General features: G+C 41.4%; 1 protein-coding gene across 1 annotated transcript in view; it reads right to left on the bottom strand.

Annotated features, from left to right (window-relative positions):
- Positions 1 to 25,395, bottom strand: part of CACNA1B (calcium voltage-gated channel subunit alpha1 B) — a 308,079-nt gene that overhangs the window by 45,292 nt on the left and 237,392 nt on the right. Inside the window, exons 28-32 of the mRNA XM_064290825.1 lie at positions 24,847 to 25,048; positions 24,435 to 24,599; positions 24,073 to 24,183; positions 23,408 to 23,491; positions 7,636 to 7,641 (exon numbers count right to left, since the gene is read on the bottom strand). Of these exons, the coding sequence (XP_064146895.1) occupies positions 7,636 to 7,641; positions 23,408 to 23,491; positions 24,073 to 24,183; positions 24,435 to 24,599; positions 24,847 to 25,048 (568 nt within the window). The remainder of the gene's footprint in view (positions 1 to 7,635; positions 7,642 to 23,407; positions 23,492 to 24,072; positions 24,184 to 24,434; positions 24,600 to 24,846; positions 25,049 to 25,395) is intronic.

Genomic DNA, 25,395 nt, shown 5'->3' with positions numbered 1-25,395 from the left:
AACTAGTTAAGGAGTGTTCACTCTTCTTCTAGTAAGAATTTGTTCAGATAGGAATTATCTGTCCTTGTATTTTTGGTAGAAAATCTAATCTGTAAAACCATCAGAATCTGGTATTTCCTTTGTGAGAAGCTAGTTTAACTACTGACTCAGCTTGCTTAATGGTTTCCTAAAGAACTACCCACGTTTTCTTGCTACGCTTTTCTCAGATTTGGTTACTTACATTTTTCTAGTCATTTATCCATTTCACCTGTTTCCAAATTTATTGGCATTAAGTTGTTCAAAATATGCTATTATTTTTTAATCTCTCTTGGCTCTAGAGGAATGACTCCTTTCTTCAAACTTACATTGCTTATTTGACCTTTCTTTTTTTCTTAATCTTGCCAGAGGTGTGTCAATTTTTAAATCTTTAAAAAACTAAGTTTAGACTTTGTTGATTCTCTCTACTGTACCTTTGTTTTCTACTTCCTGAATTTCTATTCTTATACTTTCATCTACTTTCCAAAGACAGATTATTCTGCCTTTTTTTCTAACTTATTAAGTTAGATGCTTAACGCATTAATTTCTGCATTTTGTTCGTTTTTCCAATATAAGCATTTAAGGCTTTAAGTTTCTTTCTAAATGCATCTTTAGCTATATCCTATCAGTTTTGACCACCACGTGTCTGTCAGTTTGTTGTACTGTGGTGGCTTGCATGTTGCTGTGATACAGGAAGCTTTGCCACCAGTATTTCAAATACCAGCAGGGTCACCCTTGATGGACAAATTTCAGCTGAGCTTCCAGACTAAGGCAGACAGGGAAGAAGGACCTGGCAGTCTACTTCTGAAAAAATTGGCCAGTGAAAACGTTATGAATAGCAGTGGAACTCTGTCTGATATAGTGCTAGAAGATGAGCCCCTCAGGTTGGAAGGCAATGAAAATATGACCGGGGAAGAGCTGACTCCTCAAAGTAGAGTTGACCTTAATGACATGGATGGAGTCAAGTTTTCAGGAACTTCATTTGCTGATGTGGCATGACTCAAAATGAAAAGAAACAGCTGTAAACATCTATTAATAATAGGAAAGTGGAATGTACCAAGTATAAATCTAGGAAAATTAAAAATCATCAAAAATGAAATAGGGTAGGTGAGGCCAAGATGGTGGAGTAGTCAGACACTTCCTGTGGTCTCTCTTACAACAAAGACCCAAAAAAAAAACCAAGTGGATCAATCATATATGACAATCTAGGAACCTTGAACATCAAAGGCAAAGTTGAGGAATCGGACTGAGGAGTAGGGGAAGAGACAGATGGTTTCAGAAGCAGCGAGGAGTTGCAAGAACCGACCCACCAGAAACTGACACCCTGATGGCTGGATCAGATGGCGTGTGTGGTGAGGCAAGCAGTGCTGTTTAGGACACGTTTTCCACATTGGGAGAGACTGAGCAGCAGAGAGTCTGCTCTACCCTCCAGAATCAGCAAAAAGCACCACTCAATTGACAAAAGATAAGTACATGCATCTAACCTACCTTGAGGAGCAAAAAAACACACCCTTAGGGAAGAACTTCTCTCCCATTTACCTGCCCCATTCCTGCTCTGCACTGGGTCTTGGCCAGCTTCGGTGACTGCCACGTTGCCTGGGCCAGAAGTAGGACCCAGCACGTGCTCTGACCCATTCTTCTGGCTTTGGAGAGGGAACAAATTAACAAACAGAAAAAAATAATCTGCCAGCTCCTCTGAGCTAGGAACTCTGGGGTGGCACAGCCCCCTTGCTTAGGCACAGGCATAAGTGCTCCACAGACTTTGAATGCCTTCCACCCCAGCATAGGACTGTGTGGGCGCATTTCAACAGTGTAGGTCCTCATTAGCACAGTACAACAGGGTATATACCTGAAGCCTACCTTCAACTCTAGCAGTTATAAGGCGGAGTGGCAGATTTGTGATGTTTGACCCCACCCTGGTTATGAAGCAGGGTCCTCACCTACCCACATCGGGGGCTGAAGGACTGGTGGCTCCACTCACACCACCTAGCCACTTGAGACAGGGGCCCAAGAAAAATTGGTGCCTCCCAATCCTTACAGCCAACAGCGTTGGGTGCCCGTAGTCCAGCTGCAAAACCCACCCACCTACATGCTCTAGGAAACAGAGAAGTGCTTTCCTTCCAGACACTCAGGAGTAGCCATCAGCCTCCTGCCTTGCTCAGTGCCTGACCCTCTACTGCAGCCAGATACCTGCGCCTACTCCAATCACCCCTGCCTGTCTAGGATTCTAGGTGAGAGGCTGTACCACACACTTGGTGACCGACTACCTGGACACCTGAGCTGAATCCATACCAGAAAAGTAAATGGACTCCTGGGTTCATGTACCTAGTAACATCTCTAACCACCTGAAGACAGGGTGTGAGACCTTCAAAGACACCAATAATCAAACTAACTCACACAACCAGCCTATTTGGGCATATCAAAACAAAACAAGAAGCTAGAACACAGTAAGCAAACATAAAATAAATAAATATAATGACTTATTGATAGCTCTGAGACAACAGTCAATATCAAATCACATAAAGAGGCAGACCATGATGGCTTCTGCAAGCATCCAAAACAAAGAATAAAAAAAACTTTCTGGAGGAAGAGAATTTTTTGGAAATACCAGAAGTAGCATTCAAAAGATTAATATACAGAGCTCTTCAAGAGATCAGGAAGGAGATCAGGCAAAACGCAGAACAAGCCAAGGAACACACAGATAAAGCAATAGAGGAACTTAAGAAGGTTATACAAGACCATAATGACAAATTTAACAGGCTGTAAGAATCCACAGAAAGACGGCAAACAGAAATCCAAAAGATTAACAACAAAATTTCAGAGTTAGGCAACTCAATAGAAAATCATAGGAGCAGAATTGAGGCAATGGATGTCAGAATTAGTGAGATTGAAGATAAATCACTTCACACCAACTTATTTGAGAAAAAAATAGAAAAAAAAGGAATTTTTAAAAATGAAGAAACCATAAGAATTATGTGGGACTCTATCAATAGGAATAACCTAAGAGTGTTTGGAGTACCAGAACAGGAAGGGGGACATAAAATTCAGAGAGAATTATGGAAGATTTGTTGGCAGAAAACTTCCCTGATACTGTGAAAGATGAGAAAATACCTATCCAAGAAGCTCATCAAGTCCCATACAAGGTAGATCCCAAAAGAAAGTCACCAAGACATATTATAATCAAACTTGCCAAAACCAAAGATAAAGAGAGAATTTTAAGAGCAGCTACAAATAAACATAAAGTCACCTACAGAGGAGAGTCAGTAAGACTAAGCTTTGACTACTCAGCAGAAACCATGCAGGCAAGAAGGCAACGAGATGACATATATAAAACCTTGAAGGAAAATAAATTGCCAGCCAAGAATTATGTAACGAGCAAAACTGTCTCTCAAATATGATGGCAAAATTAGGGCATTTCCAGATAAGCAGAAGTTTAAAGAATCTGTAAAAACCAAACCAAAATTATGAGAAATACCAAAGGGAGTCTTCCAGTTAGAAAATAAATAACATCAGATAACAACCCAAGACTAGAACACAGATCAGAACAACCAGATATCAACCCAGATAGGGAAGTCACAAAAACAAATCAAAGCTAAAACATAGAAAATAAGGAAACAGAGACATCAATATGTAAAAGACGACAACATTAAAACAAAAAAGAGGGACTAAATAATGCATTCATAGATCTTACATATAGAGAGAAAGTCAAGGCAATATAAAGAAATAAAAGATCGGTTTGAACTTGGAAAAACAGGGGTAAATATTAAGGTAACCACAAAGGAGACTAACAATCCTACACATCAAAGTAGAAAACAAGAAAAACATAGACTAAGCAAATACAAAATCAACAAAAATGAAAAAGATGAGAAGAAAATACATAAAGAAAAACGACTCAGCACAGAAAATTAAGTGAAACAAAGAAACTGTCAACAACACACACAAAAAAACACATCAAAATGACAGCACTAAACTCATACCTACCAATAATTACATTGAGAATAAATGAACTTAACACACTAATGAAGAGACAGAGACTGGCAGAATGGATTAAAAAAAAAAAAAAAAACACAATCCATTTATATGCTGCCTACAAGAGACACACCTTAAAGACACAAAAAAACTAAAACTCAAAGGATGAAAAATATATATATCAAGCAAACACCAATCAAAACACATCAGGAGTGGCAATATTAATCTCTGACAAGGAAGACTAAAGCAAAATCCACCACAAAGGATAAGGAAGGACACTATATAATGATTAAAGCGTCAATACAACAGGAGGACATAACCATAATAAATATTTACAAACCCAACAACACAGCTCCAAAATACATAAACTCTAACAGCATTGAAAAGAGAAATAGTCGGCTCCACAATAATGGTAGGAGACTTCAACACACCACTTTCAGTGAAGGACAGAGCATCCAGAAAGAAGCTCAATAAAGACATGAAATATCTAAATGACACAATCAACCAAATTGATCTCATAGACACATACAGAACACTACACCCAAGAGCAGCCAAGTATACTTTCTTTTCCAACGCACATGGAATATTCTCCAGAATACATCACATGTTAGGTCACATAGCAAGACTTAACAGAATCCAAAGAATCAAAATATTACAAAAGCATCTTTTCTGACCATAAAGCCATAAAAGGAGAAATCAATAACAGAAAAAAACAAGCAAAAAAATCAAATACATGGAAACTGAACAACACCTTGCTCAAAAATTACTGCATTATAGACGAAATTAAGGAAGGAACAAAGAAATTCACAGAATCAAATAGGAATGAAAACACACCCTACCAGAACCTTTAGGACACAGCAAAAGCAGTGCTCAGAGGTCAATTTATAGCAATAAATGTAAACATTCAAAAAGAAGGGCCAAAATCAAAACATTAACCCTACAACTCGAACAAATAGAGAGCAGCAAAAGAAGCCCTCGAGCACCAGAAGAAAGCAAATAATACAAATTAGAGCAGAATTAATTGAAATAGAAAACAATTGAAAGAGTTAACCAGACCAAAAGCTGGTTCTTTGAAAAGATCAATAAAACTGATAAACGACCTGGCTACCACGACTGATCTGACAGGGATCACAATAGAGGGTCCCGGAGAGAGCTGGAGAAAAGTGTAGGAAAAAATTCTAACTCAAAAAGAAAGACCAGGCTTGCTGGCCTGACTGAGACTGGAGAAACCCTGAGAGTATGGACCCTGGACACCCTTTCAGCTCAGTAATGAGGCCACTCCTGAGGCTCACCCTTCAGCCAAAGATCGAAAAGGCCCATGGAACAAAACAAGACTAAAGGGGCGCACCAGCCCTGGGGCAGGGACTGAAAAGTAGGAGGAAACAGGAAAGCTGGTAATAGGGAACCCAGGGTTGAAAAGGGGGAGTGTTGACATGTTGTGGGGTTGTTAACCACTGTCATACAACAATGTGTGTACTAACCGTTCAATAAGAAACTAGTTTATTCTGTAAACCTTCATCTAAAGTCCAATAAAAAAAATTTAAAAAAAAAACTGATAAACCATTGACTAAACTGACCAAAGAAAAACAGAAGAGAAAGCAAATAACCCGAATAAGAAATGAAATGGGTGATATCAGAGCAGACCCAACTGAAATTAAAAGACTGATAACAGAATACTCTGAAAAATTGTACCCCAACAAATTAGAAAACCTAGAGAAAAGAGACAAATTTCTAGAAACACACTACTTACCTAAACTAACACAAACAAAGGTAGAACAACTAAATAAACCTATAGCAAAAGAAGAGATTGAAAAGGTAATTAAAAAACTCCCCCCACACACACACAAAAAAACCCCAGCCCTGATGGCTTCGCTGGAGAATTTTACCAAACTTTCAGAGAAGACTTAACACCGCTACTAGTAAAAGTATTTCAGAGCATAGAAAAGGATGGAATACTCCTAAACTTTTTCTATGAAGCCAGCATAACCCTGATGCCAAAACTAGGTAAAGACACCGCAAAAAAAAAAAAAAAAAAACTACAGACCAATATCGCTCATGAGCATAGACGCAAAAATCGTCAACGAAATCCTAGCCAATAGCATTCAACAACATATCAAAAAAATAATTCGCCATGACCAAGTGAGATTCATACCAAATATGCAGGGCTGGTTCAACATTAGAATAACAAAAGACAAAAACCAAATGATCTTATCAATTGATGCAGAAAAGGCACTTGAAAAAGTCCAACACCCATTCATGATAAAAACTCTCAGCAAAATAAGAACAGAAGGGAAAATCCTCAACATAATAAAGGACATTTATACAAAGCCAACAGCCAACATCATCCCAAATGGAGAGAGTCTGAAAGCATTCCCATTGAGACTGGGAACCAGACAAGGATGCCCTTTATCACCACTCTTATTCAACAGTGTGCTGGAGGTCTGAGCCAGAGCAATAAAGCTAGAAAAAGAAATAACGGGCATCCAAATTGGTAGGGAAGAAGTAAACGTATCCCTATTTGCAGATGATATGATCTTATACACAGAAAACTCCAAAAATCCACAAGAAAACTACTGGAACAAAGTATCAGGGTACAAGATAAACATACAAAAATCAGCTGGACTCCTCTACACCAACAGAGAACTTTGAAGAGGAAATCACCAAATCAATACCATTTAGAATAGCCCCAAAGAATATAAAATACTTAGGAATAAATCTAACCAGAGATGTAAAAGACCTACACAAAGAAAACTACAAGACACTACTGCAAGAAAACAAAACAGAAATACATAAGTGGAAAAACTTACCTGGCTCATGGATAGGAAGACTCAACATTGTGAAAATGTCAATTCTATCCAAAGCGATCTTCAGATACAATGCAATCCCGATCCAAATTCCAATGACATTTTTTAATGAGATGGAGAAACAAATCACCAACTTCATTTGGAAACAGAAGATGCCCTGGATAAGTAAAGCATTACTGAAGAAGAAGAACAAAGTGGGAGGCCTCACATTACCTGATTTTAGAACATGTTACACCTCCACAGTAGTCAAAACAGTCTGGTACTGGTAGAATAACAGATACACAGACCGATAGAACAGAATTGAGAATCCAGACATAAATCCATCTATATATGAGCAGCTGATATTTGACAAAGACCCAAAGTCTGTTAAATGGGAAAAAGACAGATTCTTTAACAAATGGCACTGGCATAACTGGGTATCTATCTGTAAAAAAATGAAACAAGACCCATACTTCAAAACCATGCACAAAAGCTAACTCAAAATGGATCAAAGACCTAAATATAAAATCTAAAACAATAAAGATCATGGCAGAAAAAATGAAGACAATGCTAGGAGCCTTAATACATAGTATAAACAGAACACAAAACATTACTAATGGCGGGACCAAGATGGCAGAATAGCCAGATGCTTCTGGCGATCCCTCTCACAACAAAGACCTGAAAAAACAAGTGAAACGATTATATTTATGACAAGCTAGGAGCCCTGAACATCAAAGGCAAAGTTAGAAAATGGACTGAGCAGCAGAGGGAGGGAGAGATGGTTCAGAAGCAGAGAGGAGTTGCTGGACCTGAATCGCCGGGATCCCTCAGGAGCAACTGTGGCAGGCTGGTAATAGTGTTCAGTCACAGTTTCCTCAGGGAGAAACAGCCAGCTGCACAGCCTACTCACACCTCCGGAACCAGAGAAGAATGGCGCTCTCGGCAAAAAACTAAGGATTTGTGTATAGTTTACCATGCCCCCCCCCCCACGTCCAAGCCGGCTTCAGTGGCTATTGATTTCCCTGGGCGTGAGATAGGTACTGCTGAGCATCCTGAGCCATTCTCCTGGCCTTGGAGAAGGAATAAATTCGCAACCAGGGGAAAAGGTAATTTTCCAACCCCACTAACCTGGGAAGCTCACAACAACAGCGGCTCCTGTCCAGGCATAAACAGTCCATGGACCTTGAATAAGTTTCCCCCCTGCATGGAAATAGGTCCTTATTGGCAGACTGCAACTGTTTCAGCTGTATGGTGGAGAGGCGGGTGTTTGATGTTTGACACTGCTTTGCCTATTAAACAGCGTCCTCACCTACCCATATCAGGAGCGTAAGGACTGGTGGCTCCACTCAGGTCACCCAGCCACTGGAGACAGGGGTCCAATGATAACTGGTACCTCCCAGTCCTTACAACCAAAATCATTGGGTGCCCGTGGTCCGTCTGCAGAACCCAACCACCTGTCAGGGACGCATTTTCCTCACAGACTCTCGGGGGATGGTTGCCAGCCCCGTACCTTGTTCAGAGCATGACCCCCTGCTGAAACCAGATACTGGTACCTACACCAATCACCCCTGCCCCTCTAAGACTGTAGGACAGAGCCTGTACCACATGCATGATGACCAGCTACCTGGACACCTAAGCTGAATCCATACAAGAAAAGTGAATGGACTCCTAGGCTCATATACCTGATAAAAACTCTAGCCATCTGGTGACAGGACTTCAGAGTTTCAAAGGCGAAAATAATTAAGCCAGCTTTTTTCAGCCTATTTGGGCATATCAAAACAAAACAAAGCAAGAAGCTAGGATACAGTAAGCAGACATAAAACAAACCAACACTATAACTTATAGATGGCTCAGAGACAACAGTCAATATCAAATCACATAAAGAAGCAGACCATGATCACTTCAATAAGCTCTCAAAACAAAGAATCAAGGGATCTTCTGGATGAAGGTGCCTTCCTGGAATTACCAGATGCAGAATACAAAAGATTAATATACACAACTCTTCAAGACATCAGGAATGAGATTAGGAAGGAGATCAGGCAATATGCAGAACAATCCAAGGAACACACAGATAAAGTAGTTGAAGAAATTAAAAAGGTTATTCAAGAACATAATGAAAAATTTAATAAGCTGCAAGAATCCATCCAGAGACAGCATTCAGATATTCAGAAGACTAACGATAAAATTACAGAATTAGACAACTCAATAGAAAGCCAGAGGAGCAGAATTCAGCAAATGGAAGTCAGAATTAGTGAGACTGAAAATAAAGCACTTGGCACCAATACATTTGAAGAAAAATCAGATAAAAGAATTTTTTAAAAAAAGAAGAAAACCTAAGAATCATGTGGGACTCTGTCAAGAGAAATAACCTATGAGCGATTGGACTACCAGAACAAGGAGAGAGAAAAGAAAATACACAGAGAATTCTTGATGGCAGAAAATGTCCTGGATATCGTGAAAGATGAGAAGATATCTAGTCAAGGTGCTCATCAAACTCCACATAAGGTAGATCTTAAAAGAAAGTCACCAAGACATATGATAATCAAAATTGCCAAAACCAAAGATAGAGAATTTTAAGAGCAGCTAGGGATAAACAAAAAGTCACCTACAAAGGAGAGTCAATAAGAATAAGCTCGGACTACTCAGCAGAAACCATGCTGGCAAGAAGGTAATGAGATGACTTACATGAAGCATTGAAGGAAAAAATTGCCAGCCAAGAATCACACATCCAGCAAAACTGTCTCTTAGATATGAAGGTGAAATTAGGACATTTCCAGATAAACAGAAGATTAGGGAATTCGTAAAAACCAAACCAAAACTACAAGAAATACTAAAGGGAGTTCTTTGGTTAGAAAATCAATAATATCAGGTATCAACCAGAGACTAGAACACTGGACAGAGCAATCTGATGTCAACCCAGACAGGGAAATCACAAAAATAAATCAAGATATAAAAAGCACTCAAAACAGGGAAACAGCGATGTTATTATGTAAAAGAAGACAGAATTAAAACAATGCAGAGGGACTAAAAAATGTAGTCATAGATCTTCCACATGGAGAGGAAGACAAGGCAATACAAAGAAATAAAAGTTAGGTTTAAACTTAGAAAAATAGCTGTAAATACTAAGGTAACCACAAGGGAGACTAACAACCCTACTCATCCAAATAAAATACAAGAAAAAAAGGGGCTCAGCAGAAACATAACAACAACAAATAAGAGGAAAAGACAATATATAAACTACTCAGCACAAAAAATTAAGTGGGAAAAAGAAACTGTCAACAACCCACAAAAAAAGACATCAAAATGACAGCACTAAACTCATACCTATCCATAATTACACTGAATGTAAATGGACTAAATGCACCAATAAACAGACAGAGAGTAGCAGAATGGATTAAAAAAACACTATCCGTCTATATGCTGCCTATGAGAGACACACCTTAGACTTGGAGACACAAACAAACTAAAACTCAAAGATGGAAAAAAATACATCAAGCACACAACAGGCAAAAAAGAGCAGGTGTGGAGATATTAATTTCTGACAAAATAGACTTTAAAGTTAAATCCACCACAAAGGATAAGGAAGGCCACTAAATAATGATTAAAGGGAAAAGATACCACGAAGATATAACCATATTAAATATTTATGCACCCAAAGACAGGGCTGCAAGATACATAAAAGAAACTCTAACAGCATTGAAAGGTGAGATAGACAGCGCCAAAATTATAGTAGGAGACTTCAACACACCACTTTCGGTGAAGGACAGAACATCCAGAAAGAAGCTCAATAAAGACAAAGATGATCTAAATGCCACAATCAACTAACTTGACCTCATAGACATATACAGAACACTCCACCCAACAGCAGCCAAGTATACTTTCTTTTCTAGTGCACATGGAACATTCTCTAGAACAGACCACATATTAGGTCATAAAGCAAACCTTAGCAGAATCCAAAACATCGAAATATTACAAAGCATCTTCTCTGACCATAAGACCATAAAAGTAGAAATCAGTAACAGAAAAAGCAGGGAAAACAAATCAAACACTTGGAAGCTGAACCATATCCTGCTCAAAAACGACTGGGTTATAGACGACATCAAGGATGGAATAAAGAAATTCACAGAATCCAATGAGAATGAAAACACTTCCTATCAGAACCTTTGGGACACAGCGAAAGCAGCGCTCAGAGGTCAATTTGTATCAATAAATGTACACATCCAAAAAGAAGAAAGGGCCAAAATCAAAGAATTATCTCTAAAACTTGAACAAAGAGAAAGAGAGCAACAAAAGAAAACTTTAGGCACCAGAAGAAAGAAATAATAAAAATCAGAGGAGAATTAAATGAAATGGAAAACAGATAAACAATGGAGAGAGTTAACAAGACCAAAAGCTGATTCTTTGAAAAAATTAACAAAATTGATAAACCATCGGCCATACTGACAACAGAAAAACAGAAGAGGGAGCAAATAACCTGAATAAGAAATGAGATAGGTGATATTACAACAGACCCAACTGAAATTAAAAGAATCAGATTCAATTACTATGAAAAACTGTACTCTATCAAATTTGGAAACCTAGAAGAAACGAATGAATTCCTAGAAACACACTACCTACCTAAACTAACACAGACAGAGGTTGTTGTTGCTGTTGTTCAGTGCTGTCGAGTTGGTTCTGACTCATAGAGACCCTATGCACAACAGAACAAAACATTGCCCGGCCCTGAGCCATCCTTACAATCGTTGCTATGGTTGAGCCCGTTGTTGCAGCCACTGTGTCAATCCACCTCGTTGAGGGTCTTCCTCTTTTCCGCTCATCCTAAACTTTGCCAAGCATGATGTCCTTCTCCAGGGACTGATCCCTCCTGACAACATGTCCAAAGTACATAAGACGCAGTCTCACCATCCTTGCTTCTAAGGAGCATCCTGGTTGTACTCTTCCAAGACAGATTTATTTGTTCTTCTGGCAGTCCATGGTATATTCAATATTCTTCGCCAAAACCACAATTCAAAGCCATCAATTCTTCTTCGGTTTTCCTTATTCATTGTCCAGCTTTCACATGCATATGATGCGATTGAAAATACCATGGCTTGGGTCAGGCGCACCTTAGTCTTCAAGGTGACATCTTTGCTCTTCAACACTTTAAAGAGGTCCTTTGCAGCAGATTTGCCCAATGCAATGCGACTTTTGATTTCTTGACTGCTGCTTCCATGGCTGTTGATTGTGGATCCAAGTAAAATGAAATCCTTGACAACTTCACTCTTTTCTCCATTTATCATGATGGTGCTCATTGGTCCAGTTGTGAGGATTTTTTCTTTATGTTGAGGTGCAATCCATACTGAAGACTGTCGTCTTTGATCTTCATTAGTAAGTGCTTCAAGCCCTCTTTGCTTTCAGCAAGCAAGGTCGTGTCATCTGCATAATGCAGGTTGTTAATGAGTCTTCTTCCAATCCTGATGCCCCGTTCTTCTTCATATAGTCCAGCTTCTTGGATTATTTGCTCAGCATACAGATTGAATAAAGGTATGGTGAAAGAATACAACCCTGGCGCACACCTTTCCTGAGTTTAAACCAATCAGTATCCCCTTGTTCTGTCCAAACAACTACCTCTTGATCTATGTAAAGGTTCCTAATGAGCACAATTAAGTGTTCTAGAATTCCCATTCTTACCAGTGTTATCCATAGTTTGCTATGAACCACACAGCCGAGTGCCTTTGCATAGTCAATAAAACACAGGTAAACATCCTACTGGTATCCTCTGCTTTCAGCCAGGATCCATCTGACATCAACAATGATATTCCTGGTTCCACGTCCTCTTCTGAAACTGGCCTGAATTTCTGGCAGTTCCCTGTCGATATACGGCTGCAGCCATTTTTGAATGATCTTCAGCAAAATTTTGCTTGCGTGTGATATTAATGATATTGTGTGATAATTTCCACATTCGGTTGGATCACCTTTCTTGGGAATAGGCATAAATATGGATCTCTTCTAGTCAGTTGGCCAGGAAGCTGTCTTCCATATTTCTTGGCATAGACAAGTGAGCACCTCCAGCGCTGCATCTGTTTGTTGAAACATCTCAATTGATATTCCATCAATTCCTGGAGCCTTGTTTTTTGCCAGTGCCTTCAGAGCAGCTTGGACTTCTTCCTTCAGTACCATCGGTTCCTGATCATATGTTACCTCTTGAAACGGTTGAACAACGACTAATTATTTTTGGTATAATGACTCTGTGTATTCCTTCCATCTTCTTTTGATGCTTCTCTTTTGGTTTTCCATTTCCAGCTCTTTGCAAATGTCATTATAATATTTTACTTTGTCTTCTCAAGACACCCTTTGAAATCTTCTGTTCAGTTCTTTTACTTCATCAATTCTTCCTTTTGCTTTAGCTGCTCGACGTTCAAGAGCAAGTTTCAGAGTCTCCTCCGACATCCATCTTGGTCCTTTCTTTCTTTTCTGTCTTTTCAGTGACCTCTTGCTTTCTTCATGAATGATGTCCTTAATGTCATTCCACGACTCATCCGGGCTTTGGTCACCAGTGTTCAATGCATCAAATCTATTCTTCAGATGGTCTCTAAATTCAGATGGGATATACTCAAGGTCATATTTTGGCTCTCATGGACTTGCTCTGATTTTCTTCAGTTTCAGCTTGAACTTGCATATGAGCAATTGATAGTCTGTTCCATAGTTGGCCCCTGGCTTTGTTCTGACTGATGATATTGAGCTTTTCCATCGTCTCTTTCCACAGATGTAGTCAATTTGATTTCTGTGTGCTCCATCTGGTGAGATCCCCTATGTATAGTTCCTGTTTATGTTGGTGAAAGAAGGCATTTGCAATGAAAAAGTCGTTGGTCTTGCAAAATTCTATCATTCGATCTCTGACATTGTTTCTACTGCCAAGGCCATATTTTCCAACTACTGATCCTTCTTGTTTCCAACTTTCATATTTAAATCACCAGTAATTATCAATGCATTCTTACTGCATGTTCAATCAATTTCAGGCTGCAGCAGCTGATAAAAATCTTCTACATCTTCATCTTTGGCCCTAGTGGTTGGTGCATATATTTGAATAATAGTCGTATTAACTGGTCTTCCTTGTAGGCGTATGGATATCATCCTATCACTGACAGCATTGTACTTCAGGATAGATCTTGAAATGTTCTTTTTGACGATGAATACAACACCATTCCTCTTCGCGTTGTCATTCCCAGCATAGTAGGCTATATGATTGTCTGATTCAAAATGGCCAATACCAGTCCATTTCAGTTCACTAATGCCTAGGATATTGATGTTTACACGTTCCATTTCATTTTTTACAATTTCTAATTTTCCTAGATGAACACTTTGTACATTCCAGGTTCCGATTATTAATGGATGTTTGCAGCTGTTTCTTCTCATTTTGAGTTGTGCCACATCAGCAGATGAAGGTCCTGAAAGCTTTACTCCATCCACGTCATTAAGGTTGACTCTACTTTGAGGAGGCATCTCTTCCTCAGTCATCTTTTGAGTGCCTTCCAACATGGGGGGCTCATCTTCCAGCACTATATCAGACAATGTTCCGCTGCTTTTCATACAGTTTTCACTGGCTAATACTTTTTAGAAGTAGACTGCTGGGTCCTTCTTCCTGGTCTGTCTTAGTCTGGAAGCTCAGCTGAAACCTGTCCTCCATGGGTGACCCTGCTGGTATCTGAATACTGGTGGCATAGCTTCCAGCATCACAGCAACACACAAGCCCCACAGTACGACAAACTGACAGACATGTGGGGAAAACAGAGGTAGAACAACTAAATAAACCCATAACAAAAGAAAAGATTGAAAAGGTACTCAAAAAACTCCCAACAAAAAAAAGCCCTGGCCCGGACGGCTTCACTGCAGAGTTCTACCAAACTTTCAGAGAAGAGTTAACACCACTACTACTAAAGGTATTTCATAGCATAGAAAAGGACGGAATACTCCCAAACTCATTCTATGAAGCCAGAGTATCCCTGATACCAAAACCAGGTAAAGACACCACAAAAAAAGAAAATTACAGACCTATATCCCTCATGAACTTAGATGCAAAAATCCTCAACAAAACTCTAAAAAATAGAATTCAATAACATATCAAAAAAATAATTCACCATGACCAAGTGGGATCCATACCAGGTATGCAGGGATGGTTCAACATTAGAAAAACAATTAATGTAATCCCTCATATAAATAAAACAAAAGACAAGAATCACACGATCTTATCAATTGATGCAGAAAAGGCATTTGACAAAGTCCAACACCCATTCATGATAAAAACTCCCAGCAAAATAGGAATAGAATGAAAATTCCTCAACATAATAAAGGGCATTTATAAAAGCCAAAAGCCAACAACATCCTAAATGGAGAGAGTCTGAAAGCATTCCCCTTGAGATCGGAAACCAGAGAAGGCTGCCCTTTACCATCACTCTTATTCAACATTCTGCTTGAGGTCCTAGCCAGAGCAATTAGGCTAGATAAAGAAGTAAATGACATACAGATTGGTGAGGAAGAAGTAAAAGTACCTCTGTTTGCAGATGACATGATCTTATACACAGAAAACCCTGAAGAATCCTCAAGAAAACTACTGAAACTAATAGACGTGTTCAGCAGAGTATCAGGATACAGAATAAACATACAAAAATCAGTTGGATTCCTCTACACCAACAAAAAGAACATTGAAGAGGAAATCACCAAATCAATACCATTTACAGTAGCCCCCAAGAAGATAAAATAGGTAGGAATAAATCTTACCAGAGACGTGAGAGACCTATACAAAGAAAACTACAAGACATTATTGCAAGAAATGAAAAGAGATCTATAAAAGTGGAAAAACATACCTTGCTCATGGAAGACTTAACATTGTAAAAATGTTTACTCTACCAAAAGTGATCTATAGATACAATGCAATTCTGACCCAAATTCCAACAACATTTTTAATGAGATGGAGAAACAAATCACCTACTTCACATGGAAGGAAAAGAGGCCCTGGATAAGTAAAGCATTACTGAAAAAGAAGAACAAAGTGGGAGGCCTCACTCTACCTGATTTTAGAACCTATTATACCACCACAGTAATAAAAACACTCTGGTACTGGTACAACAACAGATACACAGACCAATGGAATAGAATTGAGAATCCAGACATAAATCCATCTATATATGAGCAGCTGACATTTGACAAAGACCCAAAGTCAGTCAAATGGGGAAAAGACAGTCTCTCTAACAAATGGTGCTGGCATAACTGGATATCCATCTGCAAAAAAATGAATCAAGACCAATACCTCATACCATGTATAAAAACTAACTCAAAATGGATCAAAGACCTAAATATAAAATCTAAAACGATAAAGATCATGGAAGAAAAAACAGGGACAACGCCAGGAGCCCTAATACATGGCATAAACAGTATGTAAAACATTGCTAACAATGCAGAAAAGAAACCAGACAACTGTAAGCTCCAAAAAATCAAACATCTATGCTCATCCAAAGACTTCACCAAAAGAATAAAAAGATTACCTACAGACTGGGAAAAAGTTTTTAGCTATGACATTTCTGATCAGCGTCTGATCTCTAAAATTTACATGATACTGCAAAAACTCAACTACAAACGACAAATAACCCAATTTAAAAACAGACAAGGATATGAACAGGCACTTCACTAAAGAAGACATTCAGGCAGCTAACAGATACATGAGGAAATGCTCATGATCATTAGTTATTAGAAAAATGCAAATCAAAACTACAATGAGATTGCATCGCACTCCAACAACAACAACAAAAAAGGCTGGCATTAATCCAAAAAACACAAAATAATAAAAGTTGGAAAGGTTGTGGAGAGACTGGAACACTTACACACTGCAGGTGGGAATGTAAAATGGTACAACCACTTTGGAAATCAATTTGGAGCTTCCTTTAAAAGTTAGAAATAGAACTACCATACGATCCAGCAATCCCACTCCTTGGAATATATCCTAGAGAAATAAGAGCCATCACATGAATAGATATATGCACACCCATGTTCACTGCAGCACTGGTCACAATAGCAAAAAGATGGAAACAACCTAGGTGCCCATCAATGGATGAATGGATAAACAAATTATGGTATAGTTACACAATGGAATACTACACAATGATAAAGAGCAACAGTGAATCCTCGAAACATCTCATACTATGGGTGAATCTGGAAGGCATTATGCCGAGTGAAATTAATCAGTCGCAAAAGGACAAATATTGCATGAGACCACTATTATAAGAATTCAAGAGAAGGTTTAAACACAGAAGAAAACATTCTTTCATTGTTACCAGAGTGGGGAAGGAGGGAGGGGGTATTCACTAACTAGGCAGTAGACAAGAATTACCTCAGGTGAAGAGAAAGGCAACACATAATACAGGGGAAGTCAGCACAACTAAACTAAACCAAAAGCTATAAAGTTTCCTGAGTACAACCAAATACTTCAAAGGACAGAGTAGCAGGGGCGGGGGTCTGGGGACCATGGTTTCAGGGAACATCTAGATCAATTGGCATAACAAAGTTTATTAAGAAAATGTTCTGCATCCCACTTTGGTGAGTGGTGTCTGGGGTCTTAAACGCTAGCGAGCAGCCATCTGAGATGCATCAATTTGTCCCAACCCACCTGGAGTAAAGGAGAATGAAGAACATCAAAGACATAAGGAAAGTATTAGCCCAAGAAACAAAAGGTCCACATAAACCAGACGCTCCTTCATCTTAAGACCAGAAAAACTAGGTGTTGCTCGGCTACCACCAATGACTGCCCAGACAGGGAACACAGTAGAGGGTCCCTGCATGGGCAGGAAAAAAGTGGGGTGAGGAACTCAAATTCTAGTAAGAAAAACCAGACTTAATGGTCTGCACGAGATTGGAGGAACCCCAGAAGATAAGGCCCCCGGGCTCTCTGTTAACATAGAACTAAAACCATTCCAGAAGCCAACTCTTCAGACAAAGATTAGACTGGACATAAAATGATACTCGTGAATAGTGTGCTTCTTAGTTCAAGTAGATACATGAGACTAAATGGACAGCTCCTGCCAGGAGGTGAGATGAGAAGGCAGAAACGGACAGGAATTGTTTGAATGGACATGGGAAAGTCTGGGTGGAAAGGAGGAGTGTGCAGAAATATTACAGGCATAGCAACTAGGATCACAACAATCTGTGTATAAATTTCTGTATGAGAAACTAACTTGAGCTGAAAACTTTCACTTAAAGCACAATAAAGAAAAACTAAAAACGAAATGGAACACATAAACATCGATATTCTAGGCATTGGTGAGCTGCAATGGACTGGTATTGGCCATTATGAATCAGACAATTATATGGTCTACTATGCAAGGAACGACAAATTGAAGAGGAATGGCACTGCATTCATCATCAAAAAGAACATTTCAAGATCTACCCTGAAGTACATCGTTGTCAGTGATAGGATAATATCCACACACCTACAAGGAAGATGAGTTGATACAACTATTATTCAAATTTACACATTGAACACTAAGGCCAAACGTGAAGAAATTGAAGATATTTACCAACTTTCGCAGTCTGAAGTTGATCAAGCATTCAATCAATATGTACTGATAATTACTGGTGATTAGAATGCAAAAGCTGGAAACAAAGAAGGATCCATAGTTAGAAAATATGGCCTTGGTGATCAGAAATGATACCAGAGATATCAGGGTAGAATTTTGCAAGACCAACGACTTCTTCATTGCAAATACCCTTTTTCAACAACATAAACGCTACTATACACATGGACTTCGCCAGATGGAATACACTAGAGTCAAATTGACTACATCTGTGGAAAAACATGATGGAAAAGCTCAATGTCATCAGTCAGAACGAGGCCAGGGGCCAACTATGGAACAGACTATCAACTGCTCATATGCAAGTTCAAGTCGAAGCTGAAGAAAATTAGAATAAGCCCATGAAAGCCAAACTATGACCTTGAGTATATCCCACCTGAATTTAGAAACCATCTCAAGAATAGATTAGATGCACTGAACACTAAGGACCGAAGTTGTGGAATGACATCAAGAACATACATGAAGAAAGCAAGAGGTCGTCAAAAAGACAACAAGGAAAGAAAGACCAAAATGGATGTCAGAAGAGACTCTGAAACTTGCTCTTGAACACAGAGTAGTTGGTAGTTAAAGCGAAAGGAAAAAATGATGAAGTCAAAGACCTGCACAGAAGATTTCAAAGGGCAGCTTGAGAAGACAAAGTAACGTATTATAATGAAATGTGCAAAGACCTGGAGATAGAAAACCAAAAGGGATGAACACACTCAGCATTTCTCAAGCTGAAAGAACTGAAGAAAAAATTCAAGCCGCAAGTTGCAATATTAAAGGTTTCTACAGGGAAAATATTAAACAACCCAGGAAGCATCAAAAGAAGATGGAAGGAATACACAGTCATTGTACCAAAAAAAATTGGTCGGCGTCCAGCCATTTCTGGAGGTAGCATATGATGAAGAATCGATAGTACTGAAGGAAGAAGTCCAAGCTGCACTGAAGGCATTGGCAACAAACAAGGCTCCAGGAACTGATGGAATACCTATTGAGATGTTTCAACAAATATCTCACTCATCTACGCCAAGAAATTTGGAAGACAGCTACCTGGCCAACTGACTGAAAGAGATCCATATTTGTACCCACTGGAAAAAAAGGAGATCCAACAGATCAGGAAATTATCAAACAATATCATTAATATCACACAAGTAAAATTTTGCTGGAGATCATTCAAAAGCAGTTGCAGCAGTACATCGACAGGGAAGTGCCAGAAGTTCAAGCCGGATTCAGAAGATGATGTGGAATCAGGGATGACATTGTTGATGTCAGATGGATCCTGGCTGAAAGCAGAGAATACTAGAAAGATGTTTACCTGTGTTTTATTGACTGTGCAAAGGCATTCAACTGTGTGGCTCATAACAAATTATGGATAACATTTCAAAGAATGAGAATTCCCGAACACTTAATTGTGCTCATGAGGAACCTGTACTTAGACTAAGAGGCAGTCATTTGAACAGAACAAGGGGGATAGTGCGTGGCTTAAAGTCAGGGAAGGTGTGCATCAAGGTTGCATCCTTTCACCATACTCATTCAATCTGTATGCTCAGCAAATAATCCAAGAAGCTGGACTATATGAAGAACGGGGCATCAGCATTGGAGGAAGACTCATTAACAACCTGTGTTATTCAGGTGACACAACCTTGCTTGCTGAAAACGAAAAGGACTTGAAGAACTTACTGATGAAGATCAAAGACCACCACCTTCAATGTGGATTACACCTCGACATAAAGAAAACAAAAACCCACACACCTGGACCAATAAGCAACATCATGATAAATGGAGAAAATATTGAAGCTGCCAAGGATTTCATTTTGCTTGAATCTGCAATCCATGCTCATGGAAGCAGCAGTCAAGAAATCAGACTACACACCGAATCAGGCAAATCTTCAACAAGAGATCTCTTTAAAGTGTTGAAAAGCAAAGATATCACTTTAAGGACAAAGGTGCGCCTGGCACAAGCCATGATGTTTTCAACCGCCTCATAGCATACAAAAGCTGTACAAAGAATAAGGAAGACCAAAGAAAAACTGATGCCTTTGAATTATGGTGTTGGTGAAGAATATTGAACATGCCATGGACCACCAGAAAAAGGAACAAATGTCTTGGAAGAAGTACAGCCAAGATGCTCATTAGAGGTGAGGATGGCGAGACTTTGTCTCACATACTTTGGACATGTTATCGGAGGGACCAGTCCCTGAAGAAGGACATTATGTTTGGTAAAATAGAGGGTCAGTGAAAAAGAGAGAGACCTTCAACGAGATGGATTGACCCAGTGGTTGCAACAACGGGCTCAAACATAGCAAAGATTGTGGGGATGGCGCAGGACCCAGCAGTGTTTAGTTCTGTTGTACTTAGGGTTGCCATAAGTCAGGATCTACTCAATGGCACCTAACAACAACAACATTCAGTTCTGATATACATTTTCAGGGTCATTCAGTTGTGTTTTCTAATTTCAGTCATTATTTCATTTTTGACTATGACTTATTCAGAAGCTTTCCTTCTTGAAAGTATAGGTGGCACTGTTAGTGTTTTTCCCATCCTCCTCAGTAGCTTGACTACCTCCATCCATCTGTCCAGGCCTCGTGCTTTCACTTGCAGCAGCTCTTGCTCCGAGGGTTCCCACAGAGGCTTTTTTCCTTTTTGTACTTTAGATGAGGGTTTACAGAACAAATTAGTTCCTCATTAAACAATTAATACACATACTGTTTTGTGACATTGGTTGCCAACCCCACGACATGTCAACACTTTCCCTTTCTAGACCTTGGGTTCCCTGTTACCAGCTTTCCTGTCCCCTCCTGCCTTCTTGTCCTTGCCCCTAGGCTGGTGTGCTCATTTATTCTTCTTTTGTTTTATGGGCCTGTCTAACCTTTGGCTAAATAGTGAACCTCAAGAGTGACTTCGGCACTGAGTTAAAAGGGTATCCAGGGTCCATACTTTTGGGGCTTTTCCAGTCTCTGTCACACCAGTAAGTTTAGTCTTTTGTGTGTGTGTATGTGTGTGTGTGAGCTAGAATTATGTTCTACATTATTCTCCAGCTCTGTACAGGAACTTCTATGGTGATCCTTGTCAGAGCAGTTGGTGGTGGTAGCCAGGCACCATCTAGTTGTGCTGCACTCAGTCTGGTGGAGGCTGTGGTAGTGTGGTCCATTAGTCCTTTGGGCTAATCTTTCTCTTGTGTCTTTGGTTTTCTTCATTCTCCCTTGCTTCAGACGGAGTGGGACCAGTGGAGTATCTTAGATGGCCACTTACAAGCTTTTAAGACTTCAGGCACTACTCCCCAAAGTAGAATGTATAAGTGCCAGCTTGATGATATACCTTGTGGGATGGAGCACTGTCCTTCCAGACAAGCCAAAGGGTAATATACGGCACTGGGTGCCCTGTAATAGAAGGCGTGGATCCAGAAAAAACAGGGCAGAACTAGGAGTGGCCTTAGAGACCCAGAGGGACTATGTGTCCACCAGCCCCACAACTTTAAAAAAAGGGTTGGTAAATCTGGAGGTCCTGGTTCCAGGGGTGGGGATGCTTCCAAGAGGGAACACAAAAGCATGGCTGGCGCCTGGTCATTTTTTGGCTCCTCACTCCAGAAGATCAGCAAATAAGATAAAGTGTCACCAGACTGGCCAAGTACTTGATCAGGATTATTTCGAAGGCAGAGCCACTACTACATTAAGGGACAGGGAGTAGGCTATCCGGAAACCTGGGGATCACTGGGACATTTCTCAGTTCTCCTGGAACCAGTCTAAACTGGACTCTTACAGCAACTACAGCAGACAAGGCATGGCAAGGAAGGGCTTCGATCCACAGGAATGCAGGCTGGCTCACCTTACCAAGTGGCAACCAGAGCAGCAAAAACGCTGGTCAGGGCCCAGAAACTAGAAAGGGTGTAGAGCCTCATACCAGTGCAGCTGCAGAGCTCTGGTTCCTCCTACAAGCCCTGCTCTGGCAAGTCTTCTAAGAGATGGTCACCAGCCCCACCCTGAAGAGTCCTTGAAGTGAGGCATGAGTTAGCTGGGTGAGGCCCAGGGGGCACGACAGGCAGTCCTACACCCCAGCTGGTCCAATGCCATTCCCACGCGCAGCAGCACCCACTGTTCTAGGACCACTGCCTCCTTTTCAGCCCCTAGGTGTAGCCCTTGACACAGGGCAAACGGGGGAGAGGACTGCACAGCCCCTCCCCCATAGGGACAGCTGACTGAATTGGTCCGAGGGACTCTGCTGGTGCCGCCACTGCTGGTCCTCCTCCTCCTAAGCCCATGTCCCTGCTCCCTTGGTTGCTTTCCTGGGAACACTTTTTAGTAAACAACTTCTACACCAACCCTCATGTCCACATCTGCACCTAGAGACTTCTAAGACCAACTGCATAAGGTTTTTCTGCTGTGGATTTCTACTGAGCATGTTGTGCTCCAAGAACATTCTCTTCATGACTCAGATTCTGTGAACTTTTTTGAGATTAGTTTATACCCTAGACTCGGTCAGTTCTCCGAAATAATCCACGTACACTTCATAAGAATGAATATCTCCAATTTTGGGGCTGTGTCATATACAAACCAAACCAAACCAAACCCACTGCTGTTGAGTTGATTCTGACTCATAGCGACCCTACAGGACAGAGTAGGACTGCTCCATAGGGTTTCCAAGGAGCGCCTGGTGGATTTGAACTGCCAACCTTTTGCTTAGCAGTCAAACTTTTAACCACTATGCCACCAGGGTTTCCATGTTTTTTACATATATATATATGTATATGTATAAAGTAAGCCTGCTATTTTATAATTTTCTAAATTTTGCTGTATTTAGTGTATATGTTTTTTATGGCAGACTATCTGGGAACTTTTTTTTATATCTGGGAACCACTTTCTTATCCAAGAACAGTTGTGACACAACACCACACCCCCAAACTCTGCCTCTGAAGAGGAGCCCCATCTGTCTAAGGGCTCCTCAGACCCTCAGTCCAGAGAGGAGGAGGAAAACCCTAGCCAGGCCTAGACCACCCAAGGGAGTGCCCTCCAGAAGAAAACCACTTTTGGTCACTGTAGGGGGGCAGGAAACACTACTTACCGCAATCTCTGTTACTAAAATATCAGTAATACTTCCCAACACAGTGACAAAGTCGAAGACGTTCCAGGCATCTCTGAAATAGTTCTAGAGAGAAAGCAAGGTAGTTAGTGCTGGCGCTGGTGAGCATGTTGCACAAGTGACACCGGCAGAGGCCCCTGATCAGGAAAAAAAAAAACCCATTGCCATTGAGTCAATTGCAACTCATAGCTATACTATAGGACAGAGTAGAACCGTCCCACAGAGTTTCCAAGGAGCACCTGGTGGATTCGAACTGATGACCTTTTGGTTAGCAGCCGTGGCACTTAACCACTACACCACCAGGGTTTCCTGATCAGGAAAGGGGTGGGAATTAGACTCTCAATGTGGGCCAGATAGGAGAACTCAGGACAGAGACAGCAGACCCCTAGCCAGGAGCAAGCCATCATGGGGCCTGGGTGGACACAGAACCGAGGGCCACAGGGTTCAGAGAGGAAAGGCTGGCATGCTGGCCCTTGGGAACTGGGCTGGGGGCACAGAAGTTGGGCAGCCCCTTCCCCGGGGCCCCTGCATGTCTTGGTGCTCTGAGGCTTGGGGAATTCCCAGCTACAGACTGTGCTCCATGGCCTTTCCTGCAGAGGGGGAACCAGACCGCCACCATACGGTACAGAAGCAGCAAAGCCACTTACCAACACCCCAAAGGCGATGATCTTCAGCACACACTCCATGGAGAACATGGACGTGAACACTATGTTCAGGCACTTCAGCATCAACTCATACTCATAGGGTGCGGCGTAAAACTGCCAGGGGAGGAGCCTGTTGCTGTGGGCTCAACCACCCCACAATGACCCACCCAGAACCACCAGTGGGGGAGACAGAACCACAAGCCTCCCAGGCTGGTGATGCCCACCTTGCTCTCCCCCTCTGCTCTCCTAGAACCTTCTCCTTGTCCCAACCCACAGACATCAAACAGAGGGTCTCGGCTCTAGAAGCTGACTCCGCCTGGCTGCAGCCCATCTGGAAACCCCAATGCCCACCAGCCAGCCCGCACCTTCATCATCAACACGGCGGTGTTGAGGGCAATCATGGCCATGATGAAGTACTCGAAGGGTGGGGACACCACGAACGTCCACGTCTTATACTGGAATGACTGCTTGTTTTGAGGCATGTACCGAGTCAGGGGCTTGGCACTGATGACGAAGTCAATGCAGGCCCTCTGCACAGAGGGAAGGGCTGTGAACTCGGGGCCCAACGGGAGGGACTATACAGAGCATACCCCCAGCCCTCTGTGCAGGCATGGGCAGCCAGGTGTGGTTGCTCGCTGGGGAGGAGGGGTCCCTGTCTCATGCTGGCAGCGAGCGGCCAGAACTGACCCAATGAGAGGGGCTCGCATGTGGAAGGAACACCCAGCACCCCTCCCCTCACTCAACAGAGGACCATGCAAGGCAGGAGAGGGTGTATACCTCATTCTTCTCCAGGCTGCACTCGGACATCACCTTGTCCCCCTGCTCCTGGAAGGTGATGATGATCAAGGCCACAAAAATGTTGACGAAAAAGAAGGGAAAGACCACAAAGTAGACCACATAGAAGATGGACAGCTCCATGCGGTACCCAGGGCTCGGGCCCTGCTCCTCGTATGTGGCATCCACGGAGTGTTTCAGTACCCTGGGCCAGGAGCAGACAGCCAAGCGTTGGGCACCCACAAAAGACACACCCTAAGACTCAAGGCCACATCACAGGAAGGGGCTAAGGACCTGCTTCTGCACCTGAGCCAGGGACGGTGGGAGACAGGGATGGGGCTCGGGGCTTGGCCATATTGTGGGCCGTGCTCCAGAGTCTCCTGGAGGTGGGCTAGAGCTTCCTTATGGTGCTTGTCCTCAGGGTGGCTGGGGGCTCTCCAAAGGGGATAGCCTTGGGGCCCTGAGATCTCACCACCAGAAGGGGAAGGCCAAAGAGGCCCAGCAACTCAGCCCTGCACTGCTCAGTGAAACTCACCTGCTGTTCATGCCTAG

This window comes from Loxodonta africana, chromosome 9, assembly GCF_030014295.1.
Source record: "Loxodonta africana isolate mLoxAfr1 chromosome 9, mLoxAfr1.hap2, whole genome shotgun sequence".
Lineage (NCBI taxonomy): Eukaryota > Metazoa > Chordata > Mammalia > Proboscidea > Elephantidae > Loxodonta > Loxodonta africana.
Note: the sequence above shows the minus strand (reverse complement) of the source record. Positions and strands in the feature narration are given on the sequence as shown.